A 16,638-nucleotide genomic window follows, 5' to 3' on the forward strand; every position below is an offset into this window, starting at 1 on the left:
CGAAACCGTGTGTGCTTTAACATATTTATTCCTGTAATTAAGTACTTTCATACTTCGATTTACAAATGGATATGCAAAAAGGGTTACGAAGGGGAAAAGAATTTCGTTAAAATTTGTGCCGATTTTGACTGTTCATTGAAAATATTGAAAATGTATGTATTTTTCAGATGATTAAACCGACATACGTTTTTTTGTTTTCCATTTTTCAAGTTTGTTCATTTTAGGACCACGTTCCACCGTCCTTCCCTTCTTTCTTTTGCTCTTTTCTGTTTTGCCATTACTTCTTCATTCTCTCCCATGTTGTTAGCGTTCTTTCGACCGTTCCATTTTCGGATTTTCTTTCTGATCTTGTGTTCTCGAAAACCGTCTCTAACGTAAGTTTAGTTTTAGAGGTGTTTCTATATTTAATATTTTTTCTGTTATATTTTTAAATTTTAAATATTTTTTAATTTCTTCAATCGAGTTTCTCTTTTTAGTCGTGTCCGTTATGGTTTCTATGTTACGATATATTTCGCTGTCGTTCCTTACTTTCCATTTTAATTTTTAAAAATAAAAAATTCCTGATTGAAATAAGAATTACCTGAAAAACGATCGATAGCCAGAATTCTGTCGAAACAAAAAACAATGGAGAATGTTAAAAAAAATGATTAGCTCGGAAATATGCTCAGAGATCAATATATTTAGAATTTTTTTCACGGTTTACACAGCCTTAAAGTCGAGTAAGAAAGTCAAGTCTTAAAACATTATTATTCATGTAGAAAGCTCAGCCGACGCACAAATTGGGAGATGGATTACTGGGCGGGCGATCGGTTTCTTACTACCTATAACGTTTTGATGCGGATCACTATCCCCTAGTATTAAACAGCGACAAGAGTACTTCAGACATTCCTGCTACATGTGTTTACCCTTAATAAATTTTGACAAGTAATATTTATATTTAGTTGTATTTTCTATCTTTTAAGAAAAAACTTAGGAACGAAATAAAATTTGCTTAAGTTGAAACTAATCTGGAAATAATAGAAGAAGACTGTCAATTTTCTATCGTTGCAATGAAACCGGTTATTCGGTTTGAAACTCATCGGCGTAATCGACGCATAGCGATACCGATTTTGTTTAAATAATTTAAACCCTTTTTAAATATTATAATACGTTGATTACATCTTAATTAATAAGTTTCGAGCGAATAAATTTTATCATAGAGACTTGTCATTACGATGTATGTAACGAATATTAAATCGGTTTGCACTAAACAATAAGTCACCGCTATATATAAAACCGATCGATCGTAACCGCTTGAAAAACATTGCGCTTACGAAAAAAAAAAAAAATCGAAAATGGTAATTTTTACGAATATTATATGTAATTAAGTTTTTTTTAGATTATATTTAAAACCTTATGCTATGTAATTTGACTATCATACAAGCCGATTTTTGGTATACCACAACGGGAACTAAATTAATACAGAGCATTGTTAATCCTTACGAGCGAGGTTTTAAGTACGTGCTACAGTAAATTTTGTTGGCGGTCGTCCTTTCCGCTGCTCCCTTTTTCCTTCACGCTGTTGAACAGTCGGTGTAGTGCGGCGTTCTGTAATGTACTACTTGCTAAAAATTAAAATAAAATCGATAAAGACGTGATTATATGACCTTCTGTTCAGTTCCGGTAAAGAGCAAGCGATATATTGTATCTGCACTATAAATACATTTGTACTTGTACGTTCTATATAATATACGTATAACAATTTTTGTTTAATTGTAAGAGATTAAAATTGACGGTGTATGATAGATATAATCTTATTTTTATAAATGAATAATCGAACAAATAAATGTCAAGTTTACTTAATGTTTGATATTTACAAATTAAACTGTCTTTTTAATTACTTATCGTTATTTTTCTGTGACGTTCAGTGAAGTTTTTCTTTAAAAATAAAAAAAATGTACAAAAATTAAACAAAAAAGTATTTTTAAATATATTTATTCTAACTCGTCTGTCCCATTCGCCCGCGTTTGGATGGTTTTATCAACGGCGGTTGTTACTGATAATTTTTTAAGCGGTAGCAATTTTAATCGATTTTAGTTGCTTTAAAAATATAATACGATCGGTAGAATATATTTCTTTAATAACGCAAATAAGAAAATACGGGTAATTATTTAAAGTAAAGTTGTTATTGTTATTATTAGTACGTCGTCAATAAAATTGTGTATGCAAAGCGTTCTTTAAAAACACTCGTAAACTGAAAAATACTATAACGGCTACATAATTACATACTTGCAATTGTGTAGTACTGTTCATATATAATTACGGATTAAAAAGGTTTTTGATTCCCCGATTACGCCATAGATATTAAATCACACCTTTTATGTTTTGTGCGCGTGCGTGCGTGTGTGAAGGTAATATATACGAGGTACGATCAAAAAGTATTCGATATGGGCTCGTAAAAACAAAAATACTTAACCTGTTTTGTTCAGTGACTAGTCCTCTTCAAAGTAGGGCCCTTCTGATGTAACAGACTTATCCCGGCGTTCCGTTTTCAAATTAATTTTTACTGAGCGCCGTAAGTCCTCTTATTGTATTGCTTTTGATCTCTTCTCTGTCTTCAAATTTCTTCCTTTTAAAGGGAAGAAGCTTAAATAAGTCTTTTCTAAAAAAAGAGCCAAAAGTAGCAGGGAGCCGTGTCCGGTGAGTAAGAAGCCCGCTGACGCTGTTTTATCTCGCCTCTTTGGCAAGAATCTGCGGATAAATTGTCATTCACGGTCTGAGGCGTCGTCACGATGAATTTCCCAATCGTGATTTTCCAAAGCTACGGTCTGCGTCGAACAGCATCTCTTACCCGACGAAGAACCGTCGTGTAAAACTCTTTATCGACAATTTGTTCTCGAGGAGCGTACTCGTGATAAACCGTGCCTTGGTAATAAAAATAAAAAAACTGTCAGTATGATCTTCGTATTGCTTCGTGATCGCCTGGATTTCTTTTGCCGCAGATAAATTGGATTTTCCAACGGGACAACTGTACCTTTGTCTCGGGGTCGTAGCCGTAGACCCGTGTTTTTATCTCCGGTTATTTTTTTTGTAAGCGATCACTAGTAGCACGTTCCAGCATGTCTTTTTCAAATTTCAAACGGTTTTCATTTTGTTCACGAGCGAGAAGTTTTGGGACAAATTGCTGTTCAGCGCCGCATCCCGAGATCTTCCGTTAAAATCGATCGCGCTGATTTATTGCCGAACGAAATTCCTAGTTCATTTTCAAGCTATCTAATCGTTATTCGACAATCGTTCATCGTCATGTTAAAGTAATCCGCTCGATTTTTGCCGGTGAAAGGTTTGCCAGAGCGTTCGTCACTTTCGACAGATGTTCGGCCGCTTTGGAAACGGCGATACTCTAACTTGTGTAACACTAGTAGCTTGATCAACCAAAGCCGTTTGAATCTTCCTTACTGTCTCTACTTGCGCGTCGGAAGTTTCTGAAAAATTTAATTCAGATTCTCTGCTCGGACCGTTCGATCGTTTTGAACGAAGGAAAACACGACAGATTCTATTAACGCGTTTTACTTTCACGGTCGCTAAGCAGCGAGTGGCTGCAACTGCAGCAAGACGGTGAATCGCATGCGACCGATAAAAGTCAAGGTCACATTCCACGACGGTCTCCCATCCTGCGCTACGACTGGTTACCGCAATAACAAATAAGGGCGGATACTTTCTGATCGCACGTAGAGAATTATTTCAGAAAATATTTATTTACACATCGAAAGAGATGTGGAAATTCAGGATTAAAAAAAAAAAAAATTAATAATTCATTGACAGAGTAATATTGTTTTTCTACGAGAAATATTTTTAATCGTATTTTAAATGGATCTTTTAAACGACGTGTCGGGTTAAACTAAATGAAAACAATGAAAACAGTTCTGTTGTCCGGTTTGATGGAGATTGATATTTTAATTTTTTTAAAGAATTAATGACTTCTTTTTAGTAAAGATTGTACAGAGTGTCCCATAAAGTTTCTATAAATAGAAATAGGCTTGCGATGGCGTTAGTGATACGTTCGTTGGAATGATTTACGTTTTCTTGATACACCACGGCCATCATGAAGAAGTTCGTCAGAACTTCGCCGGTAACAGTCCGCAGAACCGGACGGCACGGCTAAGTCAGTTCTAAACATGGCCTAACCTAAAAGTGAAATGAAAATGGAAAAAAAATTAAAAGAATAAGCACGAAAACATTATATTTCAGTTCAATTAGATTTGTAATAAAGAATACTTCCCAAAAAATGGTTCGAATTTTGTTATAAAACGTTTTTTTCTTCTATTTGACGAACCGCAGGACACGAATATGTCACTTTTCCTCAAAAAAGGTGGGTTTAAGAATCGCGCAGCTAGGTAGAAGTACTTAACGGCGCATTTGAGTTTACGATTGATCTCGTACAAAAACTTGATAATGTACTTAAAATAATAATATTCAAAAGAAAATATACTATCGCTTGTTTTAATAGTAAATGTTCTTATGTAAATGAAAGTACTGAAGATGAAACTACTTTTTTAATTCCCATCGATTCAAAAAAATAAAATAAAATTTTTAGTTTACAAGAAATTATAGCCGCTAATAAAACACGAACGGTAGGAAAGTGTTGTAAATGTGGCGAAAAAGATTTGTTACGTAAAACAGAAATAAATTCGATCGGTAAAATTTTTATTCTACAATTAGAACTATTTGAACTAATCGATGGAGAAATACTAAAAAGTTCATTTAACAATAATATAAAAAGCGTGTCCACGGATACGATAAAAATCGAGGGTTATAATTACAAAGTAAAGTAATAAGTGCAATATCATATCCCGGATCTTCGATTCGTGAAAGTCATTATAATAATTTTATTAAAAAAAGAATAATATGGTACGAAGTAAACGATTTGACTATTCGTATCAACAAAAAAAATTGGCCGAGAATTCAAAAAAGTATATTTGCTTTTTCTAAAAAGGCAATAAATTTTACTAATAAATCCATAAGATAGATAAAAATCACTAATCCGTAAAAAAAAATTAAATCTAACAAAACGCAGCGATATCCAAAAAACGACAATGAAATTGTAAACCGTACGGCAAGAGTCTCGCAGATATCATTTCTTCCGCTCAAAAAACAAAAATTTCTGTAATATAAATAAAACTGTTTTTAACAAAATGATATATCAAAAACGGTAAGACACTACGTTTCTTCAATCAAAATCTGTTAATTTAGAATTTTGTTTAAAAAAATAAATACATCTTAAATATATGCAATAGAAAATAGTAGATATTAAACAAAGTTTAAGCGTTACATATAATAAGAAAATTGTTACAAAACTCTTACTGGGCCCGAGTTCATTTACTTATTTATTTATTTATTATTTTTTTGTCTTCAGTCATTTGACTGGTTTGATGCAGCTCTCCAAGATTCCCTATCTAGTGCTAGTCGTTTCATTTCAGTATACCCTCTACATCCTACACCTCTAACAATTTGTTTTACATATTCCAAACGTGGCCTGCCTACACAATTTTTTCCTTCTACCTGTCCTTCCAATATTAAAGCGACTATTCCGGGATGCCTTAGTATGTGGCCTATAAGTATGTCTCTTCTTTTAACTATATTTTTCCAAACGCTTCTTTCTTCATCTATTGGCCGCAATACCTCTTCATTTGTCACTTTATCCACCCGTCTGATTTTTAACATTCTCCTATAGCACCGCATTTCAAAAGCTTCTAATCTTTTCTTCTCAGATACTCCGATCGTCCAAGTTTCACTTCCATATAAAGCGACGCTCCAAACATACACTTTTAAAAATCTTTTCCTGACATTTAAATTAATTTTTGATGTAAACAAATTATATTTCTTACTGAAGGCTCGTTTCGTTTGTGCTATTCGGCATTTTATATCGCTCCTGCTTCGTCCATCTTTAGTAATTCTACTTCCCAAATAACAAAATTCTTCTACCTCCATAATATTTTCTCCTCCTATTTTCACATTCAGCGGTCCATCTTTGTTATTTCTAATACATTTCATTACTTTTGTTTTGTTCTTGTTTATTTTCACGCGATAGTTCTCGCGTAGGACTTCATCTATGCCGTTCATTATTTCTTCTAAATCCTTTTTACTCTCGGCTAGAATTACTATATCATCGGCAAAACGTAGCATATTTATCTTTTCACCTTGTACTGTTCCTCCGAATCTAAATTGTTCTTTAACATCATTAACTGCTAGTTCCATGTAAAGATTAAAAAGTAACGGAGATAGGGAACATCCTTGTCGGACTCCCTTTCTTATTACGGCTTCTTTCTTATGTTCTTCGATTGTTACTGTTGCTGTTTGGTTCCTGTACATGTTAGCGATTGTTCTTCTATCTCTGTATTTGAACCCAAATTTTTTTAAAATGCTGAACATTTTATTCCAGTCTACGTTATCGAATGCCTTTTCTAGGTCTATAAACGCCAAGTATGTCGGTTTGTTTTTCTTTAATCTTCCTTCTACTATTAATCTGAGACCTAAAATTGCTTCCCTTGTCCCTATACTTTTCCTGAAACCAAATCGGTCTTCTCCTAACACTTCTTCCACTCTCCTCTCAATTCTTTTGTATAAAATTCTAGTTAAGATTTTTGATGCATGACTAGTTAAACTAATTGTTCTGTATTCTTCACATTTATCTGCCCCTGCTTTCTTTGGTATCATAACTATAACACTTTTTTTGAAGTCTGACGGAAATTCCCCTTTTTCATAAATATTACACACCAGTTTGTATAATCTATCAATCGCTTCCTCGCCTGCACTGCGCAGTAATTCTACAGGTATTCCGTCTATTCCAGGAGCCTTTCTGCCATTTAAATCTTTTAATGCTCTCTTAAATTCAGATCTCAGTATTATTTCTCCCATTTCATCCTCCTCAACTTCCTCTTCTTCCTCTATAACACCATTTTCTAATTCATTTCCTCCGTATAACTCTTCAATGTATTCCACCCATCTATCGACTTTACCTTTCGTATTATATATTGGTGTACCATCTTTGTTTAACACATTATTATATTTTAATTTATGTACCCCAAAATTTTCCTTCATTTATTAAACATCTAATAATCATAAGAATTGTATTAATTCTGTAAATGTTATATGTCTTATAAATGAAATCGGGCCCGGTATGATTTTTGTAACAATTTTCTTATTATATGTAACGCTTAAACTTTGTTTAATATCTATTATTGTCTATTGCATATATTTAAAATGTATTTTTTTTTTTAATTCTAATTTAACAGATTTTGATTGAAGAAACGTAGTGTCTTACCGTTTTTGATCATTTTGTTAAAAACAGTTTTATTTATATTACAGAAATTTTTGTTTTTTGAGCGGAAGATGATGTCTGCGAGACTCTTGCCATACGGTTTACAATTTCATTGTAATTATTTAGGATAAAAAATGTTTAATTTTCCTATGTATGGAAACTTACTGGGTTACGTGTTCTTCAGCAACTTTATGTAGATCATATTTTATAAATAAAAATGGTTTTCATATAGAAACATTTATTTTTTACGTATGGAAACTTATGGAACACTCTTTAGGTTCATTGAATATAAACACAAGGATAAATTAACGTTTATTAAGTCGTTTCAAAGCGAATTGTACGTTTTAATATTCACAATAATCAAATTTTTTATTCAAAAGAAAAGGTTTCAGAGATCCGGATTGTATTTCCTTTAAAAAGATTACGATTTTATTCGCGTTTCAGAAACATATTTTAGGCGCACTTATATGACGATTTTTTCTATATTTACGATGTTTTTGTTATGTGAAGCTAGCGGCCGCGGTTCTGTTTGTTTTTTGTTTTTTCAACTCGACATTCTTAATGTACTGGTAGTCCTTAAAAAATTATTTAAATTTAGTAACATTCAGATTAAATTTGTTTCTATCTTTCTGGTCGTATCCGTAACTTATATACTTCCTATCCGGTTACCTATAATCTTATGTTAAGTTATGAACACCTTGGTGTAATGCCCTTGACTGACTGTTCTACATTTTTATCTTTCATTTTTTTTTTTTACTTAATAATTTTGATATATCTCTAACAATGTATTAATCTTGTTTACCCTTCTACTTCCCCCTCTCGCCGTACTTAATAACACCCAAATATTATTTTCTCCTTATATTATTTCACGTTTTTATACGAGAAAATCAGTCTTGTTTTGTTTTATTTGAAAGACTGTTGTATTTTTTATTTTAATGTATTAAGCGAGTTTATAATTTATTATTATTTTTATTGTTAATTATCTAAATTTTAATGCGTTTATATGTACGTTTGTGTTTGTGTGGTATTTTGTTCGAGTAAACCACTTTCTTTTTATGAATCGTATCTTGTCTTTAAATTGAACACCTTTATTTACGTATTAGTCGGCGTTTTATTATTATTATTATTATTCCTTGTTATGTTTGAACCGCTTTTACTACTTTCTCTCTTTTAAGTGGTTTTTTGGTATTGCGAACATTTAATCGGCGTTGTTCGTTTCGTCTGTGCGTACGTGAATTTATTTCGTGTTCGGAGTGCGATGGAAAAGTGCGGGTTCTATTGCGATAGTTAACTCGGGGTTATTCTACATTTTTATTCTCTTATTTTCTTTCTTTTTTATTTGAAAAAAAATTTCGAAGTATCGTATAAAAGGAGTAAAAAAATAAAAACAAACTATAATACCGACCTGCAGTTTTGTAAATATTAAATTTATCTTATCAAAGTTCTATAAAAGTGAATTCATCGATTGATTTTTTATTTTAATTACCGATATTCATGATTTTTTTAAAAATATTATTTTGAGTAAAATCTTTTCTTTTTTTCAAGTAAATGAACGCGAAGATATTTTCCATTATTATTTTATTATCGATATTAATATAGCTTAATAATATATAACGTAATATCGTTATGATTTATAAATATATCTCTTGAAAGTTTGAGTAAATTATATCCTACCTGCTAAACGGCATTTGTATGTATCTGCGTGTGCGTCCTTCTTAGCTTAGCACGGATTGTACCGATCGCTAGCGGAAAATCCCGATTCGTTAGTGCATGTCGCCTGGTGGTCGGTTGTATATTTGTTATATTATTATATATATCGAAGATTTGGGAAAATTTAGTCTTTTTAACCGGATCCGAATTTTCGGACGAAAATCGCAAATATATCGAAAACGATCGGTCCTAGCGCTCTGACAAATCTTTTCGACTTCTCTCCGCAATATATTCATCCGCTCCCAGCGGTGCCCTTCGGAGGATAATATTTTCAAGCGCCCCTGGGGCGCCTTCGTAAATTGGAGAAGGGGTGCGATGGAGTGCCACCGTAGTGTTTCGGCAATCGCTCGTCCGATTTTCACGATTCAAACGGCGTACGTATAACCGGGTCGAGCGCTAACTGTTTAACGCATCGGATACACTCTTGATCGACCGGATCTTGGTTATCCGGATATTAAATCGTTTAGCACTACGTTTTGATCGCACTCACCCGCCGTAAAACGTTCCCGTCTGATCTTTTGCTAAATACGCTCAAACCTGTGCAGTAGCGCAGCTGTAAAGTATAAATGTACGAAGACTAAAAAATAGAAAAGAAAAATACGTAAAAGAAAATTTTAAAACACCACTAATTAATTAAACGCACTAAAAGGTAAAAAATAATTTTAGGACGGTATCTCAGAGTGGATTTGACAACGAGCTTTGATGGTGATATGTAAGATTATATAAAAATCATGGCTTCAAATTAAAAATTTGATGTTTTTGTCAATTTTTTTCATATGCTTGATGAATGGCCTAAAGAGTGGGGTATCGCGGCATCCCACTCCGTTCTTTTTATAATCTTAGTCGTGTATTTTCGTAGATCGTCTGAACACAGATATTTTATAAAATATTAATTAAAACTTTCATTTATATAAAACATAATTAATTCTATAAATAATAAATTTAATTTAAATAATAAAAAAACCGATATTTAAATAAATCTCGGTTATCGAGAAACATATCTTTATAATTATTTTTTTAAATTTATCTTTGATAAAAAAAAATAGTCATTCCGAAAAAGCAGTACATTGTGGAGATCATAAAAAACACAATAATAAAAAAAGGTTTTTAATTAATTTTATTAAAATTATTAAATTATATTTCATCCGCTTTTCATGTATATTATTGTGTCTTTGTAACAAAATGACAGAGTATAAAAAAGGTAAAAAAAATCTACAGAATGTAATGCGTCTTCTCGGCTGACTAAACGTAGAACACAGTTAAGTATAAAGATTAACTGTAATAATCACCGGAACTTACTTTTAATTATATTTTCTTAGGTTTTAGCTACAACTTAAAATAAATTTATCAGAGATTAGTATATTCTCTTTGCATTTTTGCACGCGTGTGTGCGTATATATCTACGAATGTATACGTATTGGATTACATACGGATATATTAGTTCAGTTATGATCGAATACGATTCAGAGCCTCCAATTTATATAAGTGGATTACGCGCTTTTAACGACGGTAGTGATTGTGACAATGACGGCGAGAGTGATGTTACAACAAATAATAGCGCTAGAACAAGCATCGGTAATGATGTCAGCAATGCTGCTGCGTTACACGTTACGTCAACCGAAAGGTATTAAATATTTATTTTGTATTTCATAAAATTATGTAAACGCTAGACCGTGCAAAATTACGATTTAACTAATTCGTTTAGTAGTTTTATTTTAGTACGAAAGAATATTATTAATAGTTGTATCGTTTAATTGTAAATTGGAATTAATTAACGGTACAGTTTATAATGTAATTTCTTTTAAAAGTAAATTTAAAAAAGTTTTATACAGTCTTTTGTATTTTGATATACGGTGTACAAAAATAAGACATTTTTTAAAAATCTGTTTAAAATGAACACGGAGAAGCTAAACGATCGCATTAAAAAAAAAGTAAAAATTAGCTTTAAAAAAGAAAATATTAACTTAAAGACTTTTTATACTTAACTTTTATAACGGAACTGAATTAAAAGTAACAATCTTAAATTTGTACCCCAAACAAAAAATTAAAAATTGAAAAACCATTATTTTTCTTAACAGCTTTTTTTGTCGCTTATCGATTTTAAAATAAATAAGAGTAAAGCAAAGCTAATGAAATATCATAGAGATTAAGAGGTAATAAGGAATTAAATATTAAAACGGGTAAAAATAGTTAACAAAAGATTACATAATTTTGTTATTTAAAACGGTTTGGCAAAAGCTAGAAGAAAATCTTTTATACAGAAAAGAAGTTTATTTGTATTGTATATAGCTTTACGAATTAGAAAGATACCCTTAAAAATATGTATGCGCTTTATCGCCGTAAAAATGTTTTTATTGTATTTAATTAAAAATTTCCGTTTAAAAGTTTAATTAAATTAACACTTTACGTCGTAAAAACAGAAAGGAATTAAAACAAAAGGCGTTTGAAATGTAGTGTTACAATAGGATTTTGAAAATCAGATGGGTTGATGTAATATGAAACAAAAAGTTCTTAAAATGATAGTAGAGGGGAGAAATTTCTGGAAGAATCTTTAACGGAGGTGAACTCAGTCGACGGGCCAATTTTTTAGGGATGTGTAGAAGGTAAAAATGTAAAGGAAGACAAAGATTACGATTTATAAAAGAAATTGCTAGGATTTCCGATGTTATATTTTGTTAAAGTTAAAAAATTAATGCAAAACAGAAAAAAATCAGAGAAAAGCATCAAAGTAGTCGATCGACTCGATTACTTCATCGATCGAAAAAAATTACGGTTTTCAGATTTCAACGGAAATATTCATTTTGACCACTTCCGAATCCATTTTGAATAGTTTCGGCGTGACGTCTATACGTACGTATGTATCTCGCGTAAGTCAAAAACGATTAACTGTAGGATGTTGAAATTTTGGATTTTGGATTGTTGTAACATCTAGTTGTGTACCCTCGCTATTTGATTGCAATCGACTGAACAAAGTGTCCAAAGAAGCCCAAAATCCCAAAAAATTGAATTTTGGACTTTTTCTTAACCGCAGTAATAAGCCCTAATTGAGAGCTTTTCAACGATATATATATCATAAGTAGTACTTATTTTCATCGGTTCTAGAGTTATAGACAAATGAAATATTTGGATCTTAGAAGGCGAAGGCACACCGGTTCGAATGATACTTCATCTCCTTTTTTTAACTTTTTTTTAAATTTAAATGTATTGATTTATTAATAATTATTAACCTCCGATTGTAAAAACATTTTTACGATAAATAATTCAATAATAACAGTAAAAAAAAATGAAAAAAATATCAGAAGTTATTAATAAAATAAAATGTTATGTACTTTTTATTTTAAAAAAATGTGTTCGGTTTTCCGAATTTTCATGAAAAAAATATCTAAAATATAAAAATGGCTTTATATTCAATGCAATATTAACTAGTGATAAACAAAATTGTGTATATAAACCGTATAATTTATTGTTTAAAACATTTGTCGCACATTATTTGTAAAATAATATTATGATTGGTCACCGTATGATTCCTTTAAAAAAGAAATTATTATAGAAGTTGATCCATTTACTGGAGAAAAAGATTAAAAAAAGACTTTCAAGTTGAATTGCAAACGTTTTCTTAATTTTGAAGTCGGTTAAAATCTTAAAAGTAATGTAACAAGTTATTTAAAACTATCGTCCAAATTTAATTACATGATTTATTACTGCCGTTTTCGTTTCAGAATACGATTACAATAGATTAATAATATGTAACCAGTTTTATTAGAAAACAAAGTCATCGGTTGATAAAAACACATTCTCGATTAAAAATTTGTTTTCACTTGTAATTTTTATTAATTTAATCCTCATTTCTTAGTTTCTTAATAAATTGAAACTATATTATTCAATGTGAATGTTATTTTTCTTAATTCTTAAATTTTGATTCATATAATTATTTGTTCTGCTATATAATATTCTTTTCGATTGCAAAAAATTCCATATTTTTTAAGAATTCTTCTCTCCCATCAGTTGTATTTTTATAATCTCTTTGCTGTCACCGTTAAAATTTTATCTGATATATTTGACTAAATCAGACTGTAATATAGCGTCGTAGATTGTAAACACATATCGGGTGTTTTTGGAAAGCTTCGGTCACGGTTTATAAGGTTTCTCCTCTTATAAAATAATGAAAAAATTCATACGAACATATGTCTGAATTTGATTTTGAGGTACAGGTAGCAAAAAATTTTGGCCAGTAGGTCAAGTAATGCTATGCTAAAAAAAATCCGATATGGACACCACATGACTTCCTTTTACGCCTATTAAAGAACATATACACATCTTTTTAAAATGAAAAGTATCTAACATTTTATTTCACTAATAACTTCTGATTTTTTCATCTTTTTTTTTATTAGTAATTATTTATTGTAAACATTTTTTTACAACCGGAGGTTAAAAATTGTTAATAAATCAATATATTTAAAAAAAAGTTAAAAAAAGGAAATGAAGTCGGATTCGAACCGATGTACCGTCTCCTATTTCATTATTTAAAGTTTTATTTGGCTATAAATATGGAACCGATGAAAATAAGTACCGCTTATGATATATCATTGAAACGCTCTCGATGAGGGTTTACTACGCAGTTAAGAAAAAGTCCAAAAATAACTTTTTTTGTACATTTTTGGTCGAGTCGATTGCAATCAAAACGGGAGGTGACAACTAGATGTTACAACAGTCCTAGATCCAAAATTTCAACATACTACGGCTAATTGTTTTTGAGTTATGCGTGATAAATATGTACGTACAGATGTCATGCCGAAACTAGTCAAGTGGTTTCAAGGATCGTCAAAATGGATTTTTCCGTTGAAATCTGAAAACCGAAATTTTTTTCGATCGATGAAATAATCGAGTGGAGTCATCAGTTAATCGACTACTTTGATGCTTTTCTCTGATTTTTTCTGTTTTGCATAATTTTTTAACTTTAACATAATTATAACATCGGAATACCTTTACTTTATACAAGGAAGTAACAAACAGGAAGAAATTATATAGTAAAATTAGCGGTTGCAATCTTACATGAAAAACTGAAAAAAGTTTGTGTCAAAAAGTAGATTTTTTTTTGATTTGACATAAATCTAATTTGTTAAGTTGTCGATAATCAAATAATATTTTCAGATATTTGAAAAGATATAATTTACAGCAAAAATTCCACAAATTCTACGTATATATATATTACATTTGTTTTGTAACGTTTCTATTATTTTGATTTTTGTATTTATTTTCGTTTTTTTTTCTTTTAATTTGCATCCAATCTTTAATGTTTTTATTACATTGATTTTTTTTAAATTTATTATTGTATTTTTTAATTTGCATCCAAACATGCTGTAAGTAATAAGTGCCGTAAAAGCCCGAACAGTGATCAATCCTGCTCTGATTCAGACTAATCGAATGTAATTTCGAAGAAAAAACTAACACGGACAAATATAAGAAATTGAGGGTAGGCATATGTACCGATTAATTGTTAAAAGCCAGCGTGTACAGTGCACTTGTATATCGTTTGGAGAAGTCTTGTGTTTTGGAAAAGACCTGGGTTGGGATAGCCCTAGGCAGGAGGGGTGGGCCGCTTAGATGTTCTGCTGCCGGTTGCCGGTGATTGGACAGGGACTCCCTTAGTGTTCCGATCGAACTTCCACGAGGAGGGTAAAGAAAGACCATCGTCCCGGTCTCTACAAGGTCTCCTCGTTAGAGGCACGGTGATTAATTAAAGACCGGCTGTGCGGCGGGAATGTCAGTTCTCGACTAGGCGGTTTGAGACTATGGCACCCCCTGGAGCTGTGTTCATGCTTGATTTCAGATCTGGCTCCAGGGGGGGGATAAAAAACACATTATAACATGTTAACAGAGAATTAGTAATATGTAGTTTGAGGTTAATTTACTTCACATATATTTAACTGCTGTAACTAGGTATAAGATTAATTTAGACTGATAATAATTTATGCTTAATTTGAATTTCTTTTTGTTTTTGAATATTAATCCGGTAATGAAATGATTATCGTGGTGAGTAAAACAATATAGAATGTTTCCTTTCTTAGGAGAAAAAAGCACGTTAATTTATTTTACATTATTTATGGAAAAGCTTTGAAGACACGAGTAGAAGTAGTCAGAGTTTTTCTTTCTTGGGTTTGGCACGCTCATGTGCAGTATAATCAATTCGATGGAAAAATAGAATAGAAAAGTTTACGATGATAAATATAAGAGAAAAATATATTGCGCGTTTAATTATATCGCATGTGCTTTGTGTTTTAGGACGTACGAGATGACCAATGATTCACAGAGTCCACTCGGCCAGTGGTCTCATGGACTCAGTTCACTGCTCGCCTGCCTCAGCTGTACTCTGGGTATTTTCAACATATCAAGTTTTGCAGTTTATAGTGTTCAATTTGGAGGTAAGTAACAAAATACTGCTCTTAACTTGTTCTCAAATTAAAATTGTAAATGCTTTGAATGTTAAGTACATTTTTCAAATAAAATTTACTAATGAATTAAGTATTAAAATCGGTGATTATTATGTAACAGAATTCTAAGACATTAAATCGACATTGAAAATGTAAATTTTACTAAATTAAAATTTTTTTTTGAATGGGTTACAAACGTATCCAACAACACCCTCTAAATTTTGCCAAAAAACTTTTGAAACTTCACTCCCCCTTCATAAATAATCTTAATTCATAAAGAAATTTTATTTTGATCACACTTGAAAAAATTGAACATGACGTATTTAAATTAATAGATATCTGTTGAAATTTAAATTTGTATGGCTGCGTTGTTTTTTTACTTCCTTGACCAAAGTAAAGGAAGTATTATGATCACGAAAAATTTCAGTTTTCAGATTTCAACGGAAATATTAATTTTGACCACTCTGAATCCATTTTGACTAGTTTCGGCGTAACGTCTGTATGTATCTCGCATAACTCAAAAACAATTAGCTGTACGATGTTGAAATTTTGTATTTAGGACTGTTGTAACATCTAGTTGTGTACCTCCATTTTTGATTGCAATTGACTGAAACAAAAGTGTCCAAAAAACCCAAAATCCAAAAGATTTGGATTTTGCATTTTTGTATTTTCTTAACAAGCTCTAACCGAGAGCTTTTCAACGATATGTCATAAATGTTACTTATTTTCATCGGTTCCAGAGTTATTGCCAAATAAAATTTTAATGAAATATCTGGATCTTAAAAGGCGAAGACACATTGGTTCGAATGAGACCATCTCCTTTTCTATTTTCTTTTTTAACTTTTTTAATTTAAATATATTGATTGTAAAAAAAAAATTTACGACAAATAATAATTCAATAACAACAGTAAAAAAAAATATCAGAAGTTATTAATCAAATAAAATTTTATGAACTTTTCATTTAAAAAAAGTACGTACATGTAATTTAATAGGTGTACAAGGAAGTCATGTGGTGCCCGCCCACATTAGATTTTTTTTTTTTTTTTGTTAAAAAGAGAGGTTTTTGAGAAATTTTCAAAAAGCTGTTTTTCACTACTTTGACGGCTGAATGGGGGATGAAGTTGTAGATTTTTTTTTTTTTGGTGATATATTTAGGAGCGCAAAGTACTCAAGTGTGCCTCATTTCGATAATAAAACTTT

The 16,638-nt window shown here is 31.2% G+C and overlaps 1 protein-coding gene across 2 annotated transcripts in view; it reads left to right on the plus strand.

The window, feature by feature from the left end:
- bdg (sodium-dependent transporter bedraggled) overlaps nt 1-16,638 on the plus strand; it is a 219,154-nt gene that overhangs the window by 148,510 nt on the left and 54,006 nt on the right. For both annotated transcript variants that reach the window (XM_075371551.1, XM_075371552.1), the window contains one exon: nt 15,290-15,429. In XM_075371551.1, coding sequence (XP_075227666.1) covers nt 15,290-15,429 — 140 coding nt within the window. The remainder of the gene's footprint in view (nt 1-15,289; nt 15,430-16,638) is intronic.

This window comes from Lycorma delicatula, chromosome 7 (genome assembly GCF_047948215.1).
Source record: "Lycorma delicatula isolate Av1 chromosome 7, ASM4794821v1, whole genome shotgun sequence".
NCBI lineage: Eukaryota > Metazoa > Arthropoda > Insecta > Hemiptera > Fulgoridae > Lycorma > Lycorma delicatula.